General features: G+C 42.2%; 1 protein-coding gene and 1 long non-coding RNA gene across 3 annotated transcripts in view; one reads left to right on the forward strand and one right to left on the reverse strand.

The window, feature by feature from the left end:
- Window positions 1-20849, reverse strand: part of C1H4orf51 (chromosome 1 C4orf51 homolog) — a 47679-nt gene that overhangs the window by 16552 nt on the left and 10278 nt on the right. Inside the window, exons 3-6 of one of the 2 annotated variants that reach the window (XM_043487806.1) lie at window positions 8237-8295; window positions 5926-5989; window positions 5278-5351; window positions 2764-2931 (exon numbers count right to left, since the gene is read on the reverse strand). In XM_043487806.1, coding sequence (XP_043343741.1) covers window positions 2827-2931; window positions 5278-5351; window positions 5926-5989; window positions 8237-8295 — 302 coding nt within the window. In that variant the 3' untranslated portion in view covers window positions 2764-2826. Of the gene's footprint in view, window positions 1-1662; window positions 2063-2763; window positions 2932-5277; window positions 5352-5925; window positions 5990-8236; window positions 8296-20849 lie in introns of those variants that run through there. The other variant, XR_006273150.1, reaches the window with a different exon arrangement.
- On the forward strand, window positions 2413-15680 carry LOC122453761. The gene is made up of 3 exons (XR_006273173.1): window positions 2413-2705; window positions 4535-4575; window positions 15664-15680. It is a non-coding gene; the product is annotated as an uncharacterized LOC122453761 (long non-coding RNA).

A 20849-nucleotide genomic window follows, 5' to 3' on the forward strand; every position in this document is an offset into this window, starting at 1 on the left:
AAAAACAAAAAAAACACGAGATACTGGCCCCACATCGCTGAGATGCAGATGAAAGGAATGATTTCAGTGACCCAAAACTAAGATCATGGCATCCAGTCCCATCACTTCATGGCAAACAGAAGGAGAAAAAGTGGAAACAGTGGCAGACTTTATTGTCTTGGACTCCAAATTACTTCGGACGGTGACTGCAACCAGGAAATGAAAAGACACTTGCTCCTTGGAAAAAAAGCTATGACAAACCTAGACAGCATATTAAAAGGTAGAGACATCACTTTGCCAACAAAGGTCCATATAGTCAAAGCTATGGTTTTTCTAGTAGTCCTGTACAGATGTGAGAGATGTACCATAAAGAAGGTTAAGCCCTGAAGAACTGATGCTTTTGAATTGTGGTGCTGGACACTAGTGGTAAAAAAACCGCCTGTCAATGCAGGAGACATAGAGATGCAGGTTGGATCCCTAGGTTGGAAGATCCCCTGAAGGAGGGCATGGCAACCCACTCCAATATTCTTGCCCTGAGAATCCCCATGGACAGAGGAGCCTGGTGGGCTACAGTCAAAAGGGTCGCAGAGAGTCAGACATGACTGAAGCGACCTAGCACTCACGCATACTGGAAAAGAACCAAGAGTCCCTTGGACAGCAAGGAGATCAAACTAATCAATCCTAAAGGAAATCAACAGTGAATATTCATTGGAAGGACTGACCCTAAAGCTGAAGCTCCAATTCTTTGGCCACCTGATATGAAGAGTCAACTCACTGGAAAGGACCCTGATGCTGAGAAAGACTGACGGCAAGAGGAGAAGGAGTGTTAGAGGATGAGATGGTTGGATGGCATCATCAACTCAATGGACATGAATGTGAGCAAACTCTGGGAGACAGTGAAAGACAGGTTAGCCTGGCGTGCTGCAGTCCACCGGTTCTCAGAGTTGGACACAATTTTGCAACTGAACAATAACAACCGACTATCTTGTACCTTGACTATCTATGTATCTTCCCATACATAGAAAAGCGCTAAATTCCTTAACTTGGGATATCTGGTTTTCTTTAGTTAACAATAATCATTTGATAGACTACTGCCCTTTGCTGTAAAACTGCCGTATAACGGGGTTCCTTCCCTTGCCTCTTCCAAGCAATTCTCCCAGGGTCACTTGACATGCTGTCTCCTGAGCTTGAAGTCTTTAATTGCCCACCAAATAAAATATAACACTCAAGTTTTAGATTGTGTATATGCTTTAAGTCTGGAGAAGGAAATGGCAACCCACTCCAGTCTTCTTGCCTAGAGAATTCCGTGGACAGAGGAGCCTGGTGGGCTGCTGTCTACGGGTCGCACAGAGTCAGACACAACTGAAGCGACTTAGCCGCAGCAGCAGCATTCTTTAAGTCGACATTCAACAGAGCCTTTACCTCCCTCTGCTCAAGAGCTTCTGCATGAAGCTGGCCAGAGCAAAAATCCTGGAGGTTTCTGAGTGGCTCCAAGGCAGCAGTTTTAAAGCAGTTTGGCGCCCTTAATGGAAACCATACGAAGGGATCCTGGGAATCAGACCAGAAGGCTTTCGGGGATAGTACTTAGCCTAACCTGGGCTAAAGAACAAAAATAACCACTAGGGGGTTTGGGAAGGGTTGGGGGAGGGACGAGGTAGAGGTGGTGGTGCGACTTTTAATTACCTTTTCTATTTAACAGAAACCATGTGGAGAAGGTCTGTTCGCTGAACGGGAGTAAACCCGGCAGCAAGCAGAGAGCAGGGTGGGGGTGCAGAGGAAGAGGGGTAGGGGACAGCTACTTCCGTAACCACACGGGATTCGGCCTGCCCCTCGGTGGGACAGCAGTCCCCGAGGCCCTTGGCTCCCAGGACAGCGGCGTAGACTTCCCCCGCACAGGGTCTCCGCAGGGCTGACCTCCCTCCGGGGCGCTACGCACAGCCACAGGCCGGGGCGGCGGGGTGGTGGGCAGTGCGGGGCGGGGTAAGGGACTGGCACGTCGAGCCCGGGTGGGGCCAGAGGGGGCGTTGGGAATGCAGTGGGGGAGGGTCGTAGAACTGGAGGAGGAGGAGCCGGAGAGGGCGGAGGCCCGCGGTGCGGAGGAGGAGGGGGGTCGTGGACGCAGGAGGCGGATCTGGAGAGGAGGAGAGGCGAGAGAGCGGCGGAATTCAGAGACCCTAGGAACTCCGACAGGAAGACCGCCGTGGGGCGGGGCTGGGGCTGGGATGTGGGCGGGGCTGGGGCTGGGATGTGGGCGGGGCGGGAGGTGGGCGGGGCTTGTGGGACGCGAGGCCGCTCTGGAGGGACCCGGGGCGAGAAAGGCCGCGAATCGCTCCGCCCCCACTTCCGCCCCCGCCGCACCGCCAGCCGCCCCCGCCGCACCGCCAGCCGCCCCCTCCAGCCAACTTGCTTCCCCGCGGCGCCTCGCGGGGAGGCGAGTCTGGTTCTGCGAGGCTGCGGCTCAGGCGACGATTGCTCTGAATACAAAAGAGCCTTTCTCACGCCCTTGCGCCCTTCCCCGCCTGGGGCGCCCAGATGGACGGCACTGGCTCCTTGAACACTAGAGCCGACAGCTGTCGGGGCCACAACACCATTTCTGTGGTTCTTGCAGAGAAGCCTGCTTCCAAGTCTTTACAGGAAAGTTTAATGATCAGTATAACGATAACTTTGGTCCCCTCCTCCAATTTGAGAGAAAAAACAAATTGAGGGATGAAGGCTTTTGAAGCCCGGTAAGTGCCCAAGAAAACCAACCTGCCTAGGTCCGTGTCTTCCCGGGCCCACTCATACCTCCAAGTCGTTAATTAAGCAGGCTTGGAGCCTCCAACTTTGTGGCTTCGCTTTCCAACTCAGCTAAACGAATGACAACAGTGGTCCTTTCCGAATATAAACGACTTGATCAACTTCTGAGCCTCCAGATGAACTAGTCTTGCTTATAGAATCACTTGGTTCACGAAACTGGAGGGGAAAAAAATAGCCCAGTTGTCAGCACTCGCCCATCCACTAAGGTTAGTTTTTGCACAGTTGGGATTTAAATTGCCAAGACATCGATAACGAGCAGAAATTGGGATTGTTCCTGCATTTTCCTCCATCTCCTTTAATTTGTCTATTTCATATATCGTGTCTGTGTCAGGAAGGCCAGATCAATAAGCAGGAGAGGAAAGGGGGGCAAGAACTCTTAGAATCAATAACCGAACCACTGATTTCCTGGAATCAATAACCGCACCCGTTCACTGCTACTGCCCTTTAATCACCCTTTAGCGGTAAGATTCTTTCCCCTTTCTTCCCTACCATCCTTTTGGTCCAGATAGCCCTGGGTGTGGATTTCTTTACTTTGCAGTGTTACATCATGAACTTGAAGATAGAACCCAGAAATATAAATATTTAGAAGATGGTTACCAAAGGCATTAGACACCAAGCAAATACTTTTTAAAATGAGAATATCGTTAATGATGGTTAAAATTTTCATTCAGTCCTTACTTGTTGCTAAAAACTTCATTCAGTTCCTACTTGCTACTGGTATAGAATATAATATAAAAATTGATTCTGCTTTATCATATAAATTAAAAATCGTGATTTCCTTTATTGAGAATTTTAGGCCCAGGGTTTCCCAAACAAGGAGCCCGTGTGAACTGTGTGGGGTGTGTCTGTGTGTGTTGTACTTTCAGCTTCTTGTACCATAAAAACAAGAGCAGGATGTAATGTCATTAATTTGTCCGGAATTGTTGACTTAAAAGAGGCTACTGTGAGTATAGAACATTCACTTTAGGGGAGGGAGGGCGGGGAAGCCCCTCGGAGAGACAGACAACTGTTCCCCAGAACAGCTGCGGACACTGGCCGTGGAATGGCTTGGCACGGGTACAGCTCTGTGCAGCGAGAGAGACTTATTTATTTAACAATAGTTAATGATTTGCCCAGGCAACTCCCAGGAGGCCAGCTAGCAGTAAATACACTTTCAGGAAATCAGCTACCCTTCCTAGAAGCCTGCACCAACCCTACAGTGAAGGGAGGTCCCTGGCTATCTGCATAATACAACATTCAGTGGACTGCCCAGCTTCAAATGCCCCGGAGTAATTCCTTCCACAGCCTACCCCAGCACTGCCCTCCTGAGCTAGGAAAGTTACCAAGTCCTAAGCCAAAAAAAAAAAAAAAAAAAATGAAGACATATACGCCGTTTCTGGAATACCACCATTCTAGTTACCTGGGAGCCAAAGTGGGCTGTTCAACCCTGTCCCCTTTGCTAAATGTATCAGATAAGCTAGTTGGTGCCCATAGACTAGCATTTTCTTAAGTGATATCTATCTATACTGTCTGTACTGGTAGTTCTTGTGATAATGTTAGGTGGTACTTGAATAACATTTTTTATTTTAATGGTCAGAGTATTTTTTTTTTCTAATGCACATAACTAGCATACCAAACCCATGGTGCTGTAAATATAATTACTTAGGGTGAGGCCACATTTTTTAAAGTCAATTTAAAGAGAAATCTTAATAAGCAAAAGTAATAAGATAGCAAAAGTCATTGTAACTTTTTTTTTAATCTTTTTTTTTTTTTTTTTTAGGCCGCACTGTGAGGCAGGTTGGATCTTAGTTCCCCAACCAGGTATGGAACCTATGCCCTATACATTGGGAACACTGGATACCAGGGAAATCCCTGTAACTTTTATATTAAATGAAGTAAAGTCAGTAGGGTGCTTGTAGAAACCAGTTTTTATTCTTTCTCTAGAAGTCTCTGCCAGAACTCTTAAGATAGAGGAAGGATCCCATTGTCACCTTCTTCTTAAAATTACTGGTTTGGAGAAAGTCTGAGCAGGCAAGACAAAGCCTGGGCTCTAGAGGGCCATGTCAGGGGGAACAGGGCCAGTAGATAGCAGGTAGCAGAATGGACATGTAAGGAGGGTGAATCCAGGATACTGGGCACCCAGGGTGGGTCCCCGAAAGGGAAGGACAGTCTGAGAACTTATTGCCTTTTTCTCATGAGGTGGAATCCCGCAGATCCCTGCCATCACTGATGAGCATTCAGACAAGAAGGTACAAGAGAAGTTCCAGTCGCTCTAAGCCTGTTTTGAGGCTTGTTTCCAAAATAACTGGAGAGACCTACACAAGAAATGTTCATGATACTTTTGGGAAGATTCAAAACAGTCTATTTCCAGAGTTGTTTCTATGTGTCACATGATTATAAATGTTGGATTACCTTCACACCGACTCTAAACATACACACACCTCCACCCTCGAGGATACACTGTGCAGAATTGTTGACACTCCCAAGGAGCCACTGTTGGGTGACAAGCAAAAAGATTCTTACATGTTTCAGGAGCTCTCTCCTTAGAAGACTGTACTTCATCAGGTTCTTTGGTGCTGGCTTTTTAAGTCTGACATCTAGTGTAAACAGACAGACTGCTAGTGGGTTAAGTACTCATGGTAAAGTCTATTACAATATGAATAGATGAACTGTACTGACATTCCTAAGCCATTTTTTAATCAATAGTTGCACACACACTACCCACTGACCCCCATCCCCAGCTTCTGCCACCATCACAACCTTCTCACAAGTACAGTCTTTTTCAGAGCTGCCGCCGTCAAGTGCCTCTGTGGGAATTTCCTTTTTATGTCTGCATCCTACCATCCTTCCATTTAGGTTAGGAGAGGTATTTATGTGTGTGTTAGTCGCTCAGTTGTGTCCGACTCTTTGCGACCCCATAGACTGTAGCCTGCCAGGCTCCTCCATCCATGGTGTTCTCCAGGCAAGAACACTGACTGGAGTGGGTTGCCATTCCCTTCTCCAAGGAGAGGTATGTACAATGAAGTAATAAAGTGTGTGATGGGAGGAAGGAGGCAGAAATGCGAAAGGCCTTAAATGGCTTCAGACTCTGGAATGTATGAAAATATCCGATAAAGGTCATAACTAAAAGCAAAATGTGGATGAAAAGTGGTAGTTTTGGATCAGACTTACATGGTCTTTCATAACCTGGAGGTGGAGGTGCTGGAGGAGAATCCCCAGACAGAATTTGATGTGCCTATGAAGAAGAGATGAAAATAAATATCAACCAATTTCACAACAACAGAAATTTAATAACATTCTTTTTCCACTGTCGTCCTCCCCATTCAAAAGATACTTTGATACTGCTGTCAAAAGCCACCATAGTAAAATACTAATACTAAAATGAAAAGACAAAATTGGAGAAAATACTTATAAAATTGGACAGCTATCCTTATATGCAAATATAGCTATCCTTATATGCAAATATAACATAACTATCCTTATATGCAAATAGCTTATACAAAGTAGTTAAGAAAAAGCTAAACACCCCAATAGAAAGGTGGTCAAAGGAAGTGAATACAGTCGATCCTCATTGTTCATGGGTTCCATTCAAAATCAATACTCACAGTGCTTTTGAGATCATTCAAGGACGTGCCCAAAGTGGCAAAGTTTGAGTCACTTGGCATGCATGTTCTTGGTGGAGGCCCAACAAGAGCACACTCTGCCTTCTTGTTTGGGTTCTGGTCCTGTAAACAAGTGCCCTTTTTGCAGCCTATCTAGTGCCACACCTGTATTTTCCTGTCTTTTGTTAATGATCTCACTGTTCTAAACGGCCCCCAGGTGCACTGCTGATATGCTGCTTAACGTTCTAAGTGCGAGAAGGCTGAAGTGCCTTCCAGAGAAAATGCGGTTGTTTAGATAAGCTTTGTTTAGGCACAAGTTATAGTGCTGGAGGATCAATGTTAATGAACCAACAATATATGTTAAATAAGGTGCCGTTAAACAGAAACACATGGAAAACAAACTTACGTACTGATCAATTGGTGAAAATCGTATGAGGCTCACAGGAAACAGACCCTATATTTCTCTTAGGAGCAATAGTTCTGTATTCCCTGAATCATGTTAGTAGAGACTTTAAAAAAGATAACTACCTTGAATAATGAGAACTGACTATAATTCACGAAAAGAGTATGAATAGTAAACAGAAGATGCTCAACCTCAGTGATAAAGAAATGAAAATCGAAAGAAGATTGAACTACTTTTATCAAACTAGAAAATATTAAAATTATTTTTAAAACCAGCATTAGAGAAAATATAGGAAAACAGGCACTCTTGTGGGCTGCTGTTTCATAAAACCAATGTTCTGAAAGGCAATTTGGCCATATATCAGAATTTAAAATAAGTATCCCTTCTGACTCAAGAATTCTGCCTATGGGAAAGTACTCTGAGATGATGATGGAACAATTATAAAAAACTTACATTCACATTAACTGATTCCCGCATAATTTGTAAGTTACAAATTTGAAAAGCCTAAATGCCCAGCATTATGGCATATTTTTAAGATGATACATCCAGTCAATAGAATATTATGTATCTATTAAAATAATGATTATGTTAACACTGAAAGAGGTCCATGAAAACCTTAAATGATGAAAGCAGATTACAGAGGACAATGGACCCCATCTGTGTATTCTATGTATATGACTGTGTGCATCTTTAAAAAACTTTTCACTTGTTCTGGCGGTGCTGGGCCTCCGTGTGGGCTTTTCTCTAGCTGCGGTGAGCAGGGGCTCCTCTCCAGTCGGGGCGCCAAGGCTTCTCACTGCCCTGGCCTCTCTTGTTGAGGAGCACCAGCTCTCGGCCTGAGAGTTTCAGTGGTTGCAGCTCCCGGGTTCTGGAGCGCAGGCTCAGTAGGTGTGGCACAGGGCCTTCGTTGCTCTGCAGCATGTGGGGTCTTCCCGAATCTAGGATCGAACCCTTGTCTCCTGCCCTGACTGCTGTTTTCTTTACCTCTGAGCCACGAGGGAGGCCCCCATGAGCGTCTTTATGTACACCTAAGTACAGAGGGCTATTTCTAAGGAAGATCACTAAAACATTAATGGTGGTTTATCCCTGGGAGGAGGGGAAGGGTTCAGGTAGCTTTTACTGTGTCTCTGTTTTTCTGGATTGTTTGAAAGTTTTCAATCAGAGGAGAGCTGCTTTTGTTTTTAACTGTCCATGTAGTATGTATAGTTATTGTCACACACGGGAAAGAGGAAAAATTCATGACTGTGAAAGAAGCAGAGAATCATCATCTCACAACTAATGCTGGTAATCTTATATCTCCATCACCTAGAAGAAAGCTAAATGTATAATAAGCACTCAAAAATAAATGTTCCGTGAATGAATATATTAACAACTTCATTCTGCTCCAGTTTGTTTGTTTCCTAGTTAATAACAACAAAGCAGCATGCAATCGTTTAAGCTCTCCATGTAAACAGTCACTGAGAAATGTTGGGCTTACCACTCCGTGCTTGACAATAAATGAATTTTTAAAGGAACTGGTTATATGCGGTAACAGTCCTGCATGCAAATGAAGAAGAAAAACCAGGATCAAACCCAGTGTCAGAATAAAATTCCTTACATTCACAATTAGGCTATTATTATTATTATTAGGCTTTTATTATTATGTACAATTAGGCAAATTGTACACACATCACTTATTTCCCTTTAGAATCTGATCAACAGAAAAATAAGAAGTAAGACAAAGCTGTGACTAAAAGTTAACTCATATAGTAAACATTCTGGAGCTCCCAGGGTGAGTGGGTAAAAATGTTTTTATTTATTTTAAACCACTTTAACATTATTTTTAAAAGAAAATCATATTGGCAACAGCCAAGAAGACATTGAAATTATTTGAATTTACAGCTTTATTTTTTTTTTAATTTACAGCTTTAAAATGTTATCAGAGTAATTCAGTTTTACATGTCTTTGGCTTTCTCTATAAGATTTTCCTGAAGTAAGTCTAAAATAGGGCCTGTGTTTCAGTATTAATTTTCTTAAATTTTAATTTAGCTACAAAATACTTCTTTATGTCCCCTCTCCCCCATGAGAAAGAAAAATTAACCTTTTTTAAGTGTTCCTCTTTTTTCAAAATTTTAATTTTTTAGAGCAATTTTAACGTCACAACAAAACTGAAAGATACAGAGTTCCAATATACTCCCTGTCCTAATACAGGCATAGCTTTCCCATTATTGGCATTCCCCCACCAGAGTAGTAACCATTGTTGCAACTGGTACACCTACAATGTATTAATAACCTCATAATCTCCTGAAGTCTACAGTTTGCATTACAGTTCACTGTGGCTATTGTACATTCTGTTATTGTTTAGGCACTAAGTTGTGTCTGACTCTTTTGTGACCCCACGCGACCCCATCAGGCTCCTCTGTCCATGGAATCCTCCAGCTGAATACTGGAGTGGGTTGCCATTTCCTTCTCTGGGGGATCTTCCCAACCCAGGCATGGAACCCGCGTCTCCTGCATTGGCAGGTGGATTCTTTAATCACTGAGCCACCAGGAAAGCCAGTACATTCTATGGGTTTGGACAAATAAAGGCATGTACCCATCATTATACTATTACAGTTTTTTCACTGTCCTAAAAGTCCTCTGTACTCTATTTATCCACCCCTATGTAAACTTTAGAATCACTTTGTTGATATCCACAAAATAGCTTGTTGTGGTTTTGATTGGGATTGCACTGAATCTAATTTCAATTTCTACTTGTTCATTGCTAGTATATAGGACAGCAATCAAGTTTTGTACATTAACCTTGTATCTTGCAATCTTCCTATCATCACGTATTAGTTCCAGGACTTTGTTTTCTTTTTGGTCAATTCTTTTAGATTGCCTACACAGGAAATTGACTCATATGTGAATGAAGAGAGTTTCATTTTTTCCTCCTCAATCTCCCTACCTTTTATTTCCTTTTCTTGTCTTAATGCATTAGCTAGTACTTTCAGTATTATGTTGAAAGGAGTGGTGAAAAGAAAATCCTTGCCTTGTACGTGATCTTAGTGGGAAAGCTTTGAGCTTCTGTCATTAAATGTGATGTTACCTATAGTTTTTTTGTAGGTTTTCTTTATTAAGTTGAGGAAGTTCCCATCTTTCCCTAGTTTACTAAGACTTTTTTAAATCTTGAATGGGTATTAAATTTTGTCAGAAGCTTTTTCTGAATGTATTGATATGATCATGTGATTTTTTATTTAGCCTGTTGATGTGATGGATACACTGATTTCTGAATGTTGAACTAGCCTTGTATGCCTGGCATAAATTCCTCTTAGATGTGGTGTATAATTCTTTTATTTGCTGATATTTAGCTGAGGATTTATGAATCTGTGTTTATGAAATGTATTTATCTGTAATATCTCTTGTAATCTCTTTGTCTGGCTTAGGTATTAGGGTAATGCTGACCTCATAGAATGAATTAGGAAGACTTCCTTCACCTTTTAACCTCTGAAAGAAATTGTAGATAATTGGTATAAGTTCTTCCTTAAATGTTTGATAAAATTCACCAGTGAACCCATCTGGGCCTATTGCTTTCTGCCTGGGAAGGTTATTGATTCAGTTTCTTTAATAGATATAAGCATATTCAGATTGTCTATTTTTTCTTATTGAGTTTTGACAGTTTGTGTCTTCAATGAATTGGTCCATTTCATCTTGGTATCAAGTTTGTCAGTATAGAATTTTTCATACTATTCCTTTAGTATCCTTTTAATGTCTGTGAACTCTGTAGTGATTTTCCTTCTTTGACTTATTTCTGATAGTAATTTATGTCCTTTCTCTACTTTTTTCTTAGCCTTTCTAGAGTCTTACTGGTTTTTCTTGATATTTTTCAAAGAACCAGCTTTTTGTTTCCTTGATTTTCTCTCTTGATTTCCTATTTTCAATTTCATTGGTTTCTCCTCTACTACTAATTTATTTTCTATTGCTTACTGTGGGTTTAATGTGCTCTTTCTCTCCTAGTTTCCAAAGATGGAAAATAAATTGATTTTAGATTTTTCTGATAAATCAATAAAATGCTATAAATTTGTCTAAGCACTGCTTTTACTGCATTACACAAATTTTACGTTGTATTTTCATTTAGTTCAAGCTATTTTTTAAATTTCTCTCGAGATTTCTTCTTTGATCCATGTGTTATTTAGAAGTGTATTGTGTAATCTCCAGGTATTTGGGGATTTTCCAGTAATATTTGTTATTGGTTTCTAATTTAATTCCACTGTGGTCTAAGAGCAGATATTCTATGAATGCTATTCTTTTAAATTTAGTAAGGTGCATTTTATGAGCCAGAATGTGGCCTATATTGGTGAATGTTCCATGTGAGCTTGAGAAGAATGTATTTTCTGTTGTTGGATGAAGTTATATCCAGTTGATATGTGGTTGAGTTCAACTATGTCCTTACTCACTTTTTGCCTTCTAGATCTGTCTACTTCTGATAGAAAGATGTTGAAATTTCCAAGCATGATAGTGGGTTCATCTATTTCTCCTTAAAGTTTTATCAGTTGTCACCTCATATAGTTTGATACTCTGTTGTTTGGTATATATGTGTTAAGGATTATTATGTCTTCTTGGAGAATTAACCCCTTATTATTAATCATTATTATTATATCATCATTATTATTAAATGCCCTTCTTTATCTCTGATAAATTTCCTTGCTCTGAAGTCTGTTCTGTGTGAAATATAGCTATTCCTGCTTTATTTTTAATTGGTATTAACATAGTATATTTTTTCCATTTATTTACTGTTAATCTATTTGTGTCTTTATATATATTTTTTGTGTGTGTGTGTGTGTCTTTATATTTAAGGTGGGTTTCTTGTAGATAACATATAGGATCTTGTATTCAGATCCACTGACCTCCGTCTTTTAACTAGTGTATTTAAACCATTGATGTTCAAAATGACTATTGGTACAGCTGGATTAACATCTACCATATTTGTTACTGTTTTGTTTGTTGCCCTTATTTCTATTGATGTCTTCCACTTTTTCTGCCTTCTGTTGCTTTAATTTTATATGATTCTCTCTCTCTCCTTTCTTAGTATATTTATTCAGCTTTTTAAAAAGCTTTTTTAGTAGCTGCCCTGGAGTTTTCAACATATGTTTACAACTATACATTTACATTTGGAGAAGGACATGGCAACCCACTCCAATATTCTTGCCTGGAGAATCCGCATGGATAGAGGAGCCTGGCGGGCTACCATCCACAGGGTCACAAAGAGTTGGACACAACTGAGTGACTTAGCACTAGCAGGTACATTTACACTATAGCATGACGCAGGTATATCTTATAATAATAAAATATTCCTCCTTCCTGTTACTTGTATCATTTCTGTCATTCATCTCAGTTATATAAGCATACATAGGCACACATATATACATTAGACATACACATAAGCATATATTATTGAATACATTGTTACATTATTTTTTAACAAATTAATAAGAAAACAAAGTTTCATTCACTTATTCCTTCTTCAGTGCTCTTCCTTTTTATGCAGATCCAATTTCTGACTCATATTATTTCCTTCTCTGTAAAGAACTTTTAACATTTCTTGCAAGGCAGGCTTACTGGCAACAAGTTCCCTCAGTTTTTGTTTGTCTGAGAAAGTATTTCTTTCTCCTTCACTTTTCAAGGATAATTTCACAGGGCACAGAATTCTAGGTTAGTGGGTTTTTCCCTTTCAGCGACATTAAACATATCACTCTACTCTCTGCTAGCTTCCATGGTTTCTCAGGAGAAGTGGAATATAATTCTAATCTTGTTTCTCTATAGGTAAGGTTTTCCCCTGTGGCTTCTTTCAGAATTTTTTTTCTCTTTTACTTTCTGTAGTTTGAAAATTGTATATCTAGGTATAGGGCTTCTTTGCTTATTTTGTTTATTTTACATTTATCGTTCTTGATGTTCCCTGAACTTCCTGGATCTGTGGTTTGATGTCTGACATTAATCTGTGGAAATTCTCAGTCATTACTGTTTTACATATTTTTTGTATGTCTTTCTTCTTCTTCTGGTGTTCTCATGACGTCTTTTATACTTGTCTCATGGTGTGTTCTGTATTTTTCGTCTTTGTCCTCCTTGTCTTTAAGTTTTGTAGGTTTATACTGAGATAGCCTCAAGTTAGAGTCTTTTTCCTCAATCTGTGAGCAGTTTACTAATAAGTCCAACAAAGGCATTCTTCATTTATATTATACCGTTTTTGACCTCTAGCATTTCTTTTCGGTTCTTTCTTAAGATTTCCATCTATGTGCATGTGTGTGTGCGCACACGCACACACACGCACACACTAAGTCACTTCAGTTGTGTCCAACTCTTTGCGACCCTATGGACTGTAGTCCACCAGGGTCCTCTGTCCATGGGATTCTCCAGGCAAGAATACTGGAGTGGGTTGCCATGCCCGCCTCCAGGTGATCTTCCTGACCCAGGAATCGAACCCACGTCTCCTATGTCTCCTCATTGGCAGGCGGATTCTTTACCACCAGTGCCTCCGGGGAAGCCCCTATATGCACATATTGCTCATCTATTCTATTTTGTCTATCAGAACCTTTAGAATATTAACCATAGTTGTTTTAAATTCCTGAGCTGATAATTCCAACATCCTGCTATATCTGGTTCTGATGCTCTTAAACTTCAAATTGTGTTTTTGCCTTTTAGCATGCTTTGTGATTTTTTTTTTTCTCTTGATAGAAGGACATGATGTACCAGGTAACAGGACTTGCTGTAAAAGGACCTTAATAATGTGGTGGTGAGTTGTGGGGGAAGAGAAGCATTCTGTCGTCCTGTGGTTAGGTGTCAGCCTTTTGGGGAGCCTGTGCCCCCGGGCTGTGAACTTCACACGTTTTTCTAAGGTTTTTCCTCCCATCTTAGATGGAACAGCATGGCTGAAGTGGGCTGGGTATTTCTCTTTTCCCACATAGAAGGGTAGAGTAGACTGGAGTTGTCAGTTTCCCTTCTCCCAGCTCAGTTAGGCCATGCTAATACCCTGGCAGATTAGGCTCTGGTTAACTATCTTCTCCTGAGGGGGGGTGTGTGTGTGTGTGTGTGTGTGTGTGTGTGTGTGTGTGTGTGTGTGTGTGTGTGTGTGTGTGTGTGTGTGTGTGTGTGTGTGTGTGTGTGTGTGTGTGTGTGTGTGTGTGTGTGTGTGTGTGTGTGTGTACAGTCACTCAATATTGTCCAACTCTTTGCAGCCCCATGGACTGTAGCCCACCAGTCTCCTCTATCCAGGGAATTCTCCAGGCAAGAATACTGGAGTGGGTAGTGATACCCTCCTCCAGGGGATCTTCCTGACCCAGGTGGATTCTTTACCACTGGAGTAAAGAATACTCTGGAGTATTTCAAAATGGTTCTTTTTCCCCCTCCCCCTGCGGGAAGCAGGAGGGAGTTGTTCTCTGATGTTTACTGTGGGTACCTGGTCAAGTTCGTAGAGGTAAATTTCACACAACATTGTAAGGATTACCCTACTCCTGGGTCTTTCTAGAATTTGTAACTCTCGGATTTGTCTACTTTGTTGACAAATTGTTGCATTGCATTGCTGCATGCTCAGAGTTGTGGACTGTTTGCTACCTTGAGCCTTCAGCAGTTTGTCAATTACTGTTCAGATAGTCCAACCCTAGCACTGGTTCCTGCTGGTGGTTTTCACCTGTGAGCTTCTGCTCTGGAAAGCTGTGGCTCTTTGTATTCATCTCTCTCTTCAATCTTGGGAACGGTGGTTGGCTCTGGGTCATTACCTCTCTTATAGATCCAAGACAGTTGTTGATTTTTCAGTCTTTTCATCTTTTTACCTTTTGTTAGGGTGGAGTAGACTCTTTCAAGTACCTTGGGTACAGAAATGGAAGCCAGAATTCAGGGTAAACTTATGCCCGGAACATCCTTCTATTTCCACACAACTTATACTCTTAGAATCAGAGGGAACACCAAGACTATGCTAAGATTCTAAAGCTATAAATTCTTCTCAAGGTCTGAAGAAGCTCTAGAGTACTTTTAATAATTTTCTTGAGGTATAACTTACATGTCATAAAACCAACCCAAACAGTTCAATGATTTCAAGTAAACTTATCAAGTTATATAGCCATCATCATAATACTATAAATTAGTATTAGAGCCTTTACATTACCCCAATAAGATCCCTCATGCCCATTTATGGCTAATGTCCTTTCCTACCTTCAGACACAGAAAACTACTAGCTTGCTCTATCTATAGGTTTGCCTTTATTGGATATTTCATGTAAATGGAATCATACACTATATGGTCTTATATGTCTACCTTCTTTTATGTAGCATAATGTTTTTGAGATTCATCCACATTCCATATTTTATTCTTTTCATTGATGGGTAGTACTCCATTGTATAAATAAAACAAATTTCGTTATCCATTCACCAATTGATGGATGTCAGGATTCTTTCCAATTCTCACTATTAGAGATAGTACTGTAGTGAATATTCATGTGCAAATCTTTGTTTTAGACATATGTTTTCATTTCTCTTAAGTGAGTACTTGGGTTTCCCAGGTGGTGCTAACGATAAAGAACCCCTGCCAATGCAGGAGACACAATAGATGCGGGTTTGATCCCTGAGTTGGGGAGATCCCCTGGAGGAGGGCATGGCAACCCACTCTAGTATTCTTGTCTGGAGAATCCCATGGACAGAGAAGCCCAGTGGGCTACAGTTCATGGAGTTGCAGAGAGTTGTACACAACTGAAGCGACTTAGCACACACAGAAGTGTGTACCTCGGTATGGAATTGCTGGATCCTTTTGTAAATTTATGTTTAACTTTTAAAGAAACTGTCAAGGTGTTTTCCAAAGTATCTGTGCTAACTTTACATTCTCACCAGCAATGAATGAAGGTTCTGGTTTCTCCACATTCTGGCTCACATTTGTTATTTTCTGTCTTTGTGATTATAGCCATTGCTGGACTGCAAGGAGATCCAACCAGTCCATCCTAAAGGAGATCGGTCCTGGTGTTCATTGGAAGGACTGGTGTTGAAGCTGAAACTCCAGTACTTTGGCCACCTCATGCGAAGAGTTGACTCATTGGAAAAGACCCTGATGCTGGGAGGGATTGGGGGCAGGAGGAGAAGGGGATGACAGAGGATGAGATGGCTGGGTGGCATCACCGACTCAGTGGACATGGGTTTGGGTGACTCTGGGAGTTGGTGATGGACAGGGAGGCCTGGCGTGCTGATTCATGGGGTTGCAGAGAGTCGGACATGACTGAGAGACTGAACTCAACTGAACAGATGTAAGGAAATATGTCATTGTGTTTTAATTTGCATTTTGCTAATGACTAATCATGTTCATTTCTCTCGACTATTTTGATTAAAAAAGTAAGAAAAAAATTAAATTTAAATTGATTTAAAAAGGAGAAGAGTGTCTGGTTTGGCATAATATGATGGGGTTTGGTCAGCAGGGATGAGGCAAGGGAGAGGAATCGCGTTTGGCAGATACTCATTATCTGTGCTGTTTTATGCTGATAAACTTTTAAAAGCAGGGTATCTTAAGCTAAAATCGATGAGTTCAATAATTATTTACCTAAATTCAAGAAAAAACCACTTTTTCACAGTGACGGTTACAGCAGGTAAATACAGTTTATCCTGCACAATTAGCTCTGATTATTCCTGTAAATCCTTAGCCTTTCAAAGCTCTATAAGACTTTTATAAATCCCATAGGCCTGCCAGAGGCTTTCACTAGTTTTTTGTCACCCTTCCTTTCAAAAATTATGTAAGAGAATCATTAATTAGCAAATCATATGATTTTAAAATATAAAAATTTTATAGAAGGTGATTTTGAGGCATTTGATAGATTATGGGGGGAAATGGGGATTAGAATTTGTGCTGAACCACGTATGAGGGATATGTTGGGATTTTATGCCCATCTTTTAGCCAAACTTGTACATTTTTCTCATTGAGCTAGAAACAGCTCTCATTTTCTTCAGTCTGTTTGTGGAGAATACCAACAAGCTTGCATATGCTGGTGTATGGTCTGTTGATTTTTTTCTTTGCAAGTTAACAGTTGACAAAATAGAGCCCACAGTTCAACATTATCCTGGCAGTTTCAGCTGGCCTTTCAATTAAGGACATTTAACATTCCCCTAAATTGCCAGCGTGTATCCGCCTCCCTGCTTCCACTTTGTAGTCCTAGAACTGTAACCAAATTGGGCAGTTTTGTTGATGAAACTAACAGTGTCAGTAACTGCCAGCAAATTCTCTCTTACATATTAGGTCCATAAATCTTGTGCCAATCCTGATGGAATGCTACAGGTATATGGTTTTAAAAATAAGTTACCAAGAAAGCAAGTGTGGGTTTGTGAGCACCTGCTCTAGCAGAATCTCAAGTTTGGAAATATTCTGGGTCTTCTAATCATGGAGTCCACTACTAGGTGCTGTGATAGTACAGTTCTCAGCTGTATTTGTGATTCTGTTTTCTTAGATTTGGGGATCATGTGATCTTTGACCTACCCATCGCCATGTTCCTTGAACTTCGAGTTCCTTAAAATGAAGCTTCATAAACACAAAAACTTAATGTTGGAAAGTAAAGAAAAAATTGTTTTTAACCTTTTATGAGTACCTTTTAACCTTTTCTTAAACTGTATGCATACAAAAGAGGAGAATTTAGATAAAAGATTAACAGCCCTTAACCAAGAGTCCATGGACACCCTGGAGGGATCTAAGATGTATGCATTGGTGGCTTGTAGAAGTGTCTTGATGGATATTTTTCTGAAGATAGAGCTTTCATCAGACTTTTCAAAGTGTCTCAAAAAATATGAGATGTCTTAAAGAGAGAATTGCTAACCATGGGGATAGATGACAGAGTGAATCTTTTTCTGACAGACTGTTATGAGGCATTTAATGATCTAAACATTAGGTGAGAATATCCTATCAATACTGTAAATCTACTCTCAATAGTTCTGCAGAGTATTACATACAAGTATCAATAAAAAGAGACTGAGATAAAATTATATGTTAACAAATGTGGCAAAATGTTAACAATTGGTGAATCAAGGCAGGGAGTAGGCAAATACTGATTCTACTATTCCTTCAACTTCTCTATGAATTAAAAAATTGCAGATAAAGGAATAAGGCATTCATTTATCTGCCTCAATTTCATAATGATAGACAAAGTGCTATTATCATATTTCATAGACGACTAAAACCAGGTAGAAAAAGATTCGGAAAACCAGGCAGCATCGCAAATTACACTGAAGCCATAACCAAGAACAGACCTAAAAACGACGCCTTCTTCCCATCTTCTCCCCACATCCCTGTAGCCCACCCCATAGGGAGATGGTGGTTTGTTCAGAGAAGCCCACTGAAATCACGGCAATGCCCGTGCGTTCAGTGCTGAGTCATGTCCAACTGTCTTGTGACCCCAGGGACTGTAGCCCATCAGGCTCCTCTGTCCACGGGATGCTCCAGGCAAGAATACTGGAGTGGGTTGCCATTTCCTTCTCCAGGGGATCTTCCCCAACCCAGGATCAAACCAGCGTCTTCTGCATCTCCTGCCTTGGCAGGCCGGTTCTTTCCCAGTGCGCCACCTGGGAAGCCTACTGTAGTGCTGTCTTTTCCTAGTGGAGGATATGCTTGAACAGTAAAGTATGCAGGGTAACAGATGGCATTCTGTGACCTTCTTAATAACAGGCTTAGCTGCCAACGTTCCCTTGTGTCCAGTCTCTGCAGGGAATTTGGAGGCCGTTGCCTTACACTTGAATATTTCCTGGCAAACACTTTTAACCATTTATTAGACTGTTTCCTAATTTCAAATTGAGCAAAACAAAATTCCCAAACACCTGAAGGGACGGTGGTAGTTCCTGGGTCTGGGGGCCTGTCCTGGGACTCACTGGGGTGTGCTGGCCATCAGCTGATGTACCTGGCATTTTTTAGGGTGGGGAGGACCTCAGTCCCAGTAAACTACTTTCCAGGCTGTCTAGATTTACAGGGTAGCAACACAAGCTTTGTTCTTTCTGTAGTTTAAAAGAAGCATATGCACTTCCCACGGCCAGGCATACGAATTAGCCAGATAAATGAAGTCCTGGCATTAGCAGGTTCTCTGCCATGGCCGCCCACGCCGGGAGTGAGCTGGGGGACCCGTGGCGGGCAAGGCTGGTTCTAAGGCATCTTCCTCGCTTCCTCGTACCCGTGGGCAGCCGCGCTGTCCATGGGAGGAGGCGGAGGGCGGGGATCAGGTTAACAAGGGCAGGCACACGGAGCCGCCCTGGGAGGAGCGAGGGAGGACATGCGTGCGGAAGCCGCAGGCGTCACCCCTCTTCTCCCCCAACACAGTGGACCCCGAAGGCTTGTGCCTCCAGGGAGGGGAGTGCTCACGTCAGTCCGGTCAGGCCACCGGTGTGTGGTGAGGCGGGGGAGGGGAGGGATGGGTGGAGAAAGCGCTAGAACATGATCAGCGCAGATGGTAGGAGTGGAAAGTGTGGAAACTCAGGGGAGACGACCCAGGTGCTAGGCGCAGGATGGCATGAAGTCACAGGCAGGAGGAGCCAGAAATTAGGTTTCTGTGAGGGCAAGAAGGTGGTGGGTGTGTATGGGGGGAGCTTCATTCCGGGGAGGGGAAGCTCCCCCGTGCCTCTGCCTGGGAAATGATAGCCTGGGTGTCCGGGAGCCTGGACGGGGAGCCGGAAGTCTCTCCCAGGACGGCTGGGGAAGGCTGCCTGGCTTGATGGGCATCTACCCACTTACCATGCCATCCGGGGGCCAGCCTACTGCTCCGTCCCCAGGCAGACCAGCATACCTGCTAAGGATTGCCGGATAAGCAAATCCGATAAGCCCTTACCTTACCAGCAAACCGGATAATCCTTCCCAGCAAACCTGCTAAGGATTGCTGGTTCTAGTAAACCTGCTAAGGATTGCCGGATCCAGCGAACTGGATAAGCCCCTCTCTTCAGGCATGCCCTAACCCATCTGCTCCCACCTTCACTCTGGGGCCCCAGCCTCCAGGAGCAAAAAGCTTGGGGAATGATCCCAAAACAGCACAAGGACGCACATCCCTCTGATGTTACGGAAAGAAGGTGGACAAAGCTTTGGAAGCAAGACACCCACATCACTAAGAAAGGGCAGGCCCTTGGACACCAACGTTTCTGCTCTCTTTGCTCTCTGCCGCTCACCCCAGATCACACTCGCCAGCCCTTGCTTATAGGGCTGTGTCTGTTTCAGATTTGGGGTTTGCCTGGCTGTGCTTCGTTCTGCTCATTACAGAACTTGGGTGCAGGGTGGAGGAGTGTATACAACTAAGGTGGGTGCGTGCGTGCTAAGTTGCCTCAGTCCTGTCCAACTCTTTTCAACCCATGAACTGTAGCCCACGAAGCTCCTCTGTCCATGGGATTCTCCAGGCAAGAATACTGGAGTGGGTTGCCATGCCTTCCTCCAGGGGATCGTCCCCACCCAGGGATCGAACCTGTGTCTCACGTCTCCTGCCTTAGCAGGTGGGTTCTTTACCACTAGCGCCACCTGGGAAGCCCCATACAACTAAAACCACATACAAAATGCAACAGTGCTATATGCTATTTTTTACTCAATTTTTAAGGTATTTTATATGTAATACTTCAAAATCCTGCCACTGAACACACTAAATCCTGCCACTGGAAACACAAGTTTTTGAAAGGTTGCTTCTATAAAAACTACATTCTAATTTTTAAAAGTACTTTTATAAATTTCCTTTGGAAAGAGAAATTCTATGTAAGAAATTGTCTCCATAAGGAAATATATTGTGGGAAAGAAAAAGTCAACCATAGAAGGACCATAAAAACCACTGTTATACAATTAAAGGACACCTGGGTTGTGTTTAGCCCTGTCCTGGGTGCTGGAGATACAGACCCCAACAAGGCAGACAAATTCCTGCTCTCTTCAAGCTTATGTTCTAGAAGAGGAAAGATAATAAACGAGTAAACAGATATAATAATACATAGCAAACTAGGCATTAAGGTGAAAACTAAAAATGGAAAATGTGTGAAGAACTGACTTGAAATATAGTGGCCAGGGAAAACTTCTCTGAAGAAGTGACATTTAAATTCAAACCTGAAGCATACAGTTCAGCGGAGCTGGGATAATTGGATTCCAGCAAAGAGAATATGTGTGTAAAG

Source organism: Cervus canadensis, chromosome 1 (assembly GCF_019320065.1).
Source record: "Cervus canadensis isolate Bull #8, Minnesota chromosome 1, ASM1932006v1, whole genome shotgun sequence".
Classification (NCBI taxonomy): Eukaryota; Metazoa; Chordata; class Mammalia; order Artiodactyla; family Cervidae; genus Cervus; species Cervus canadensis.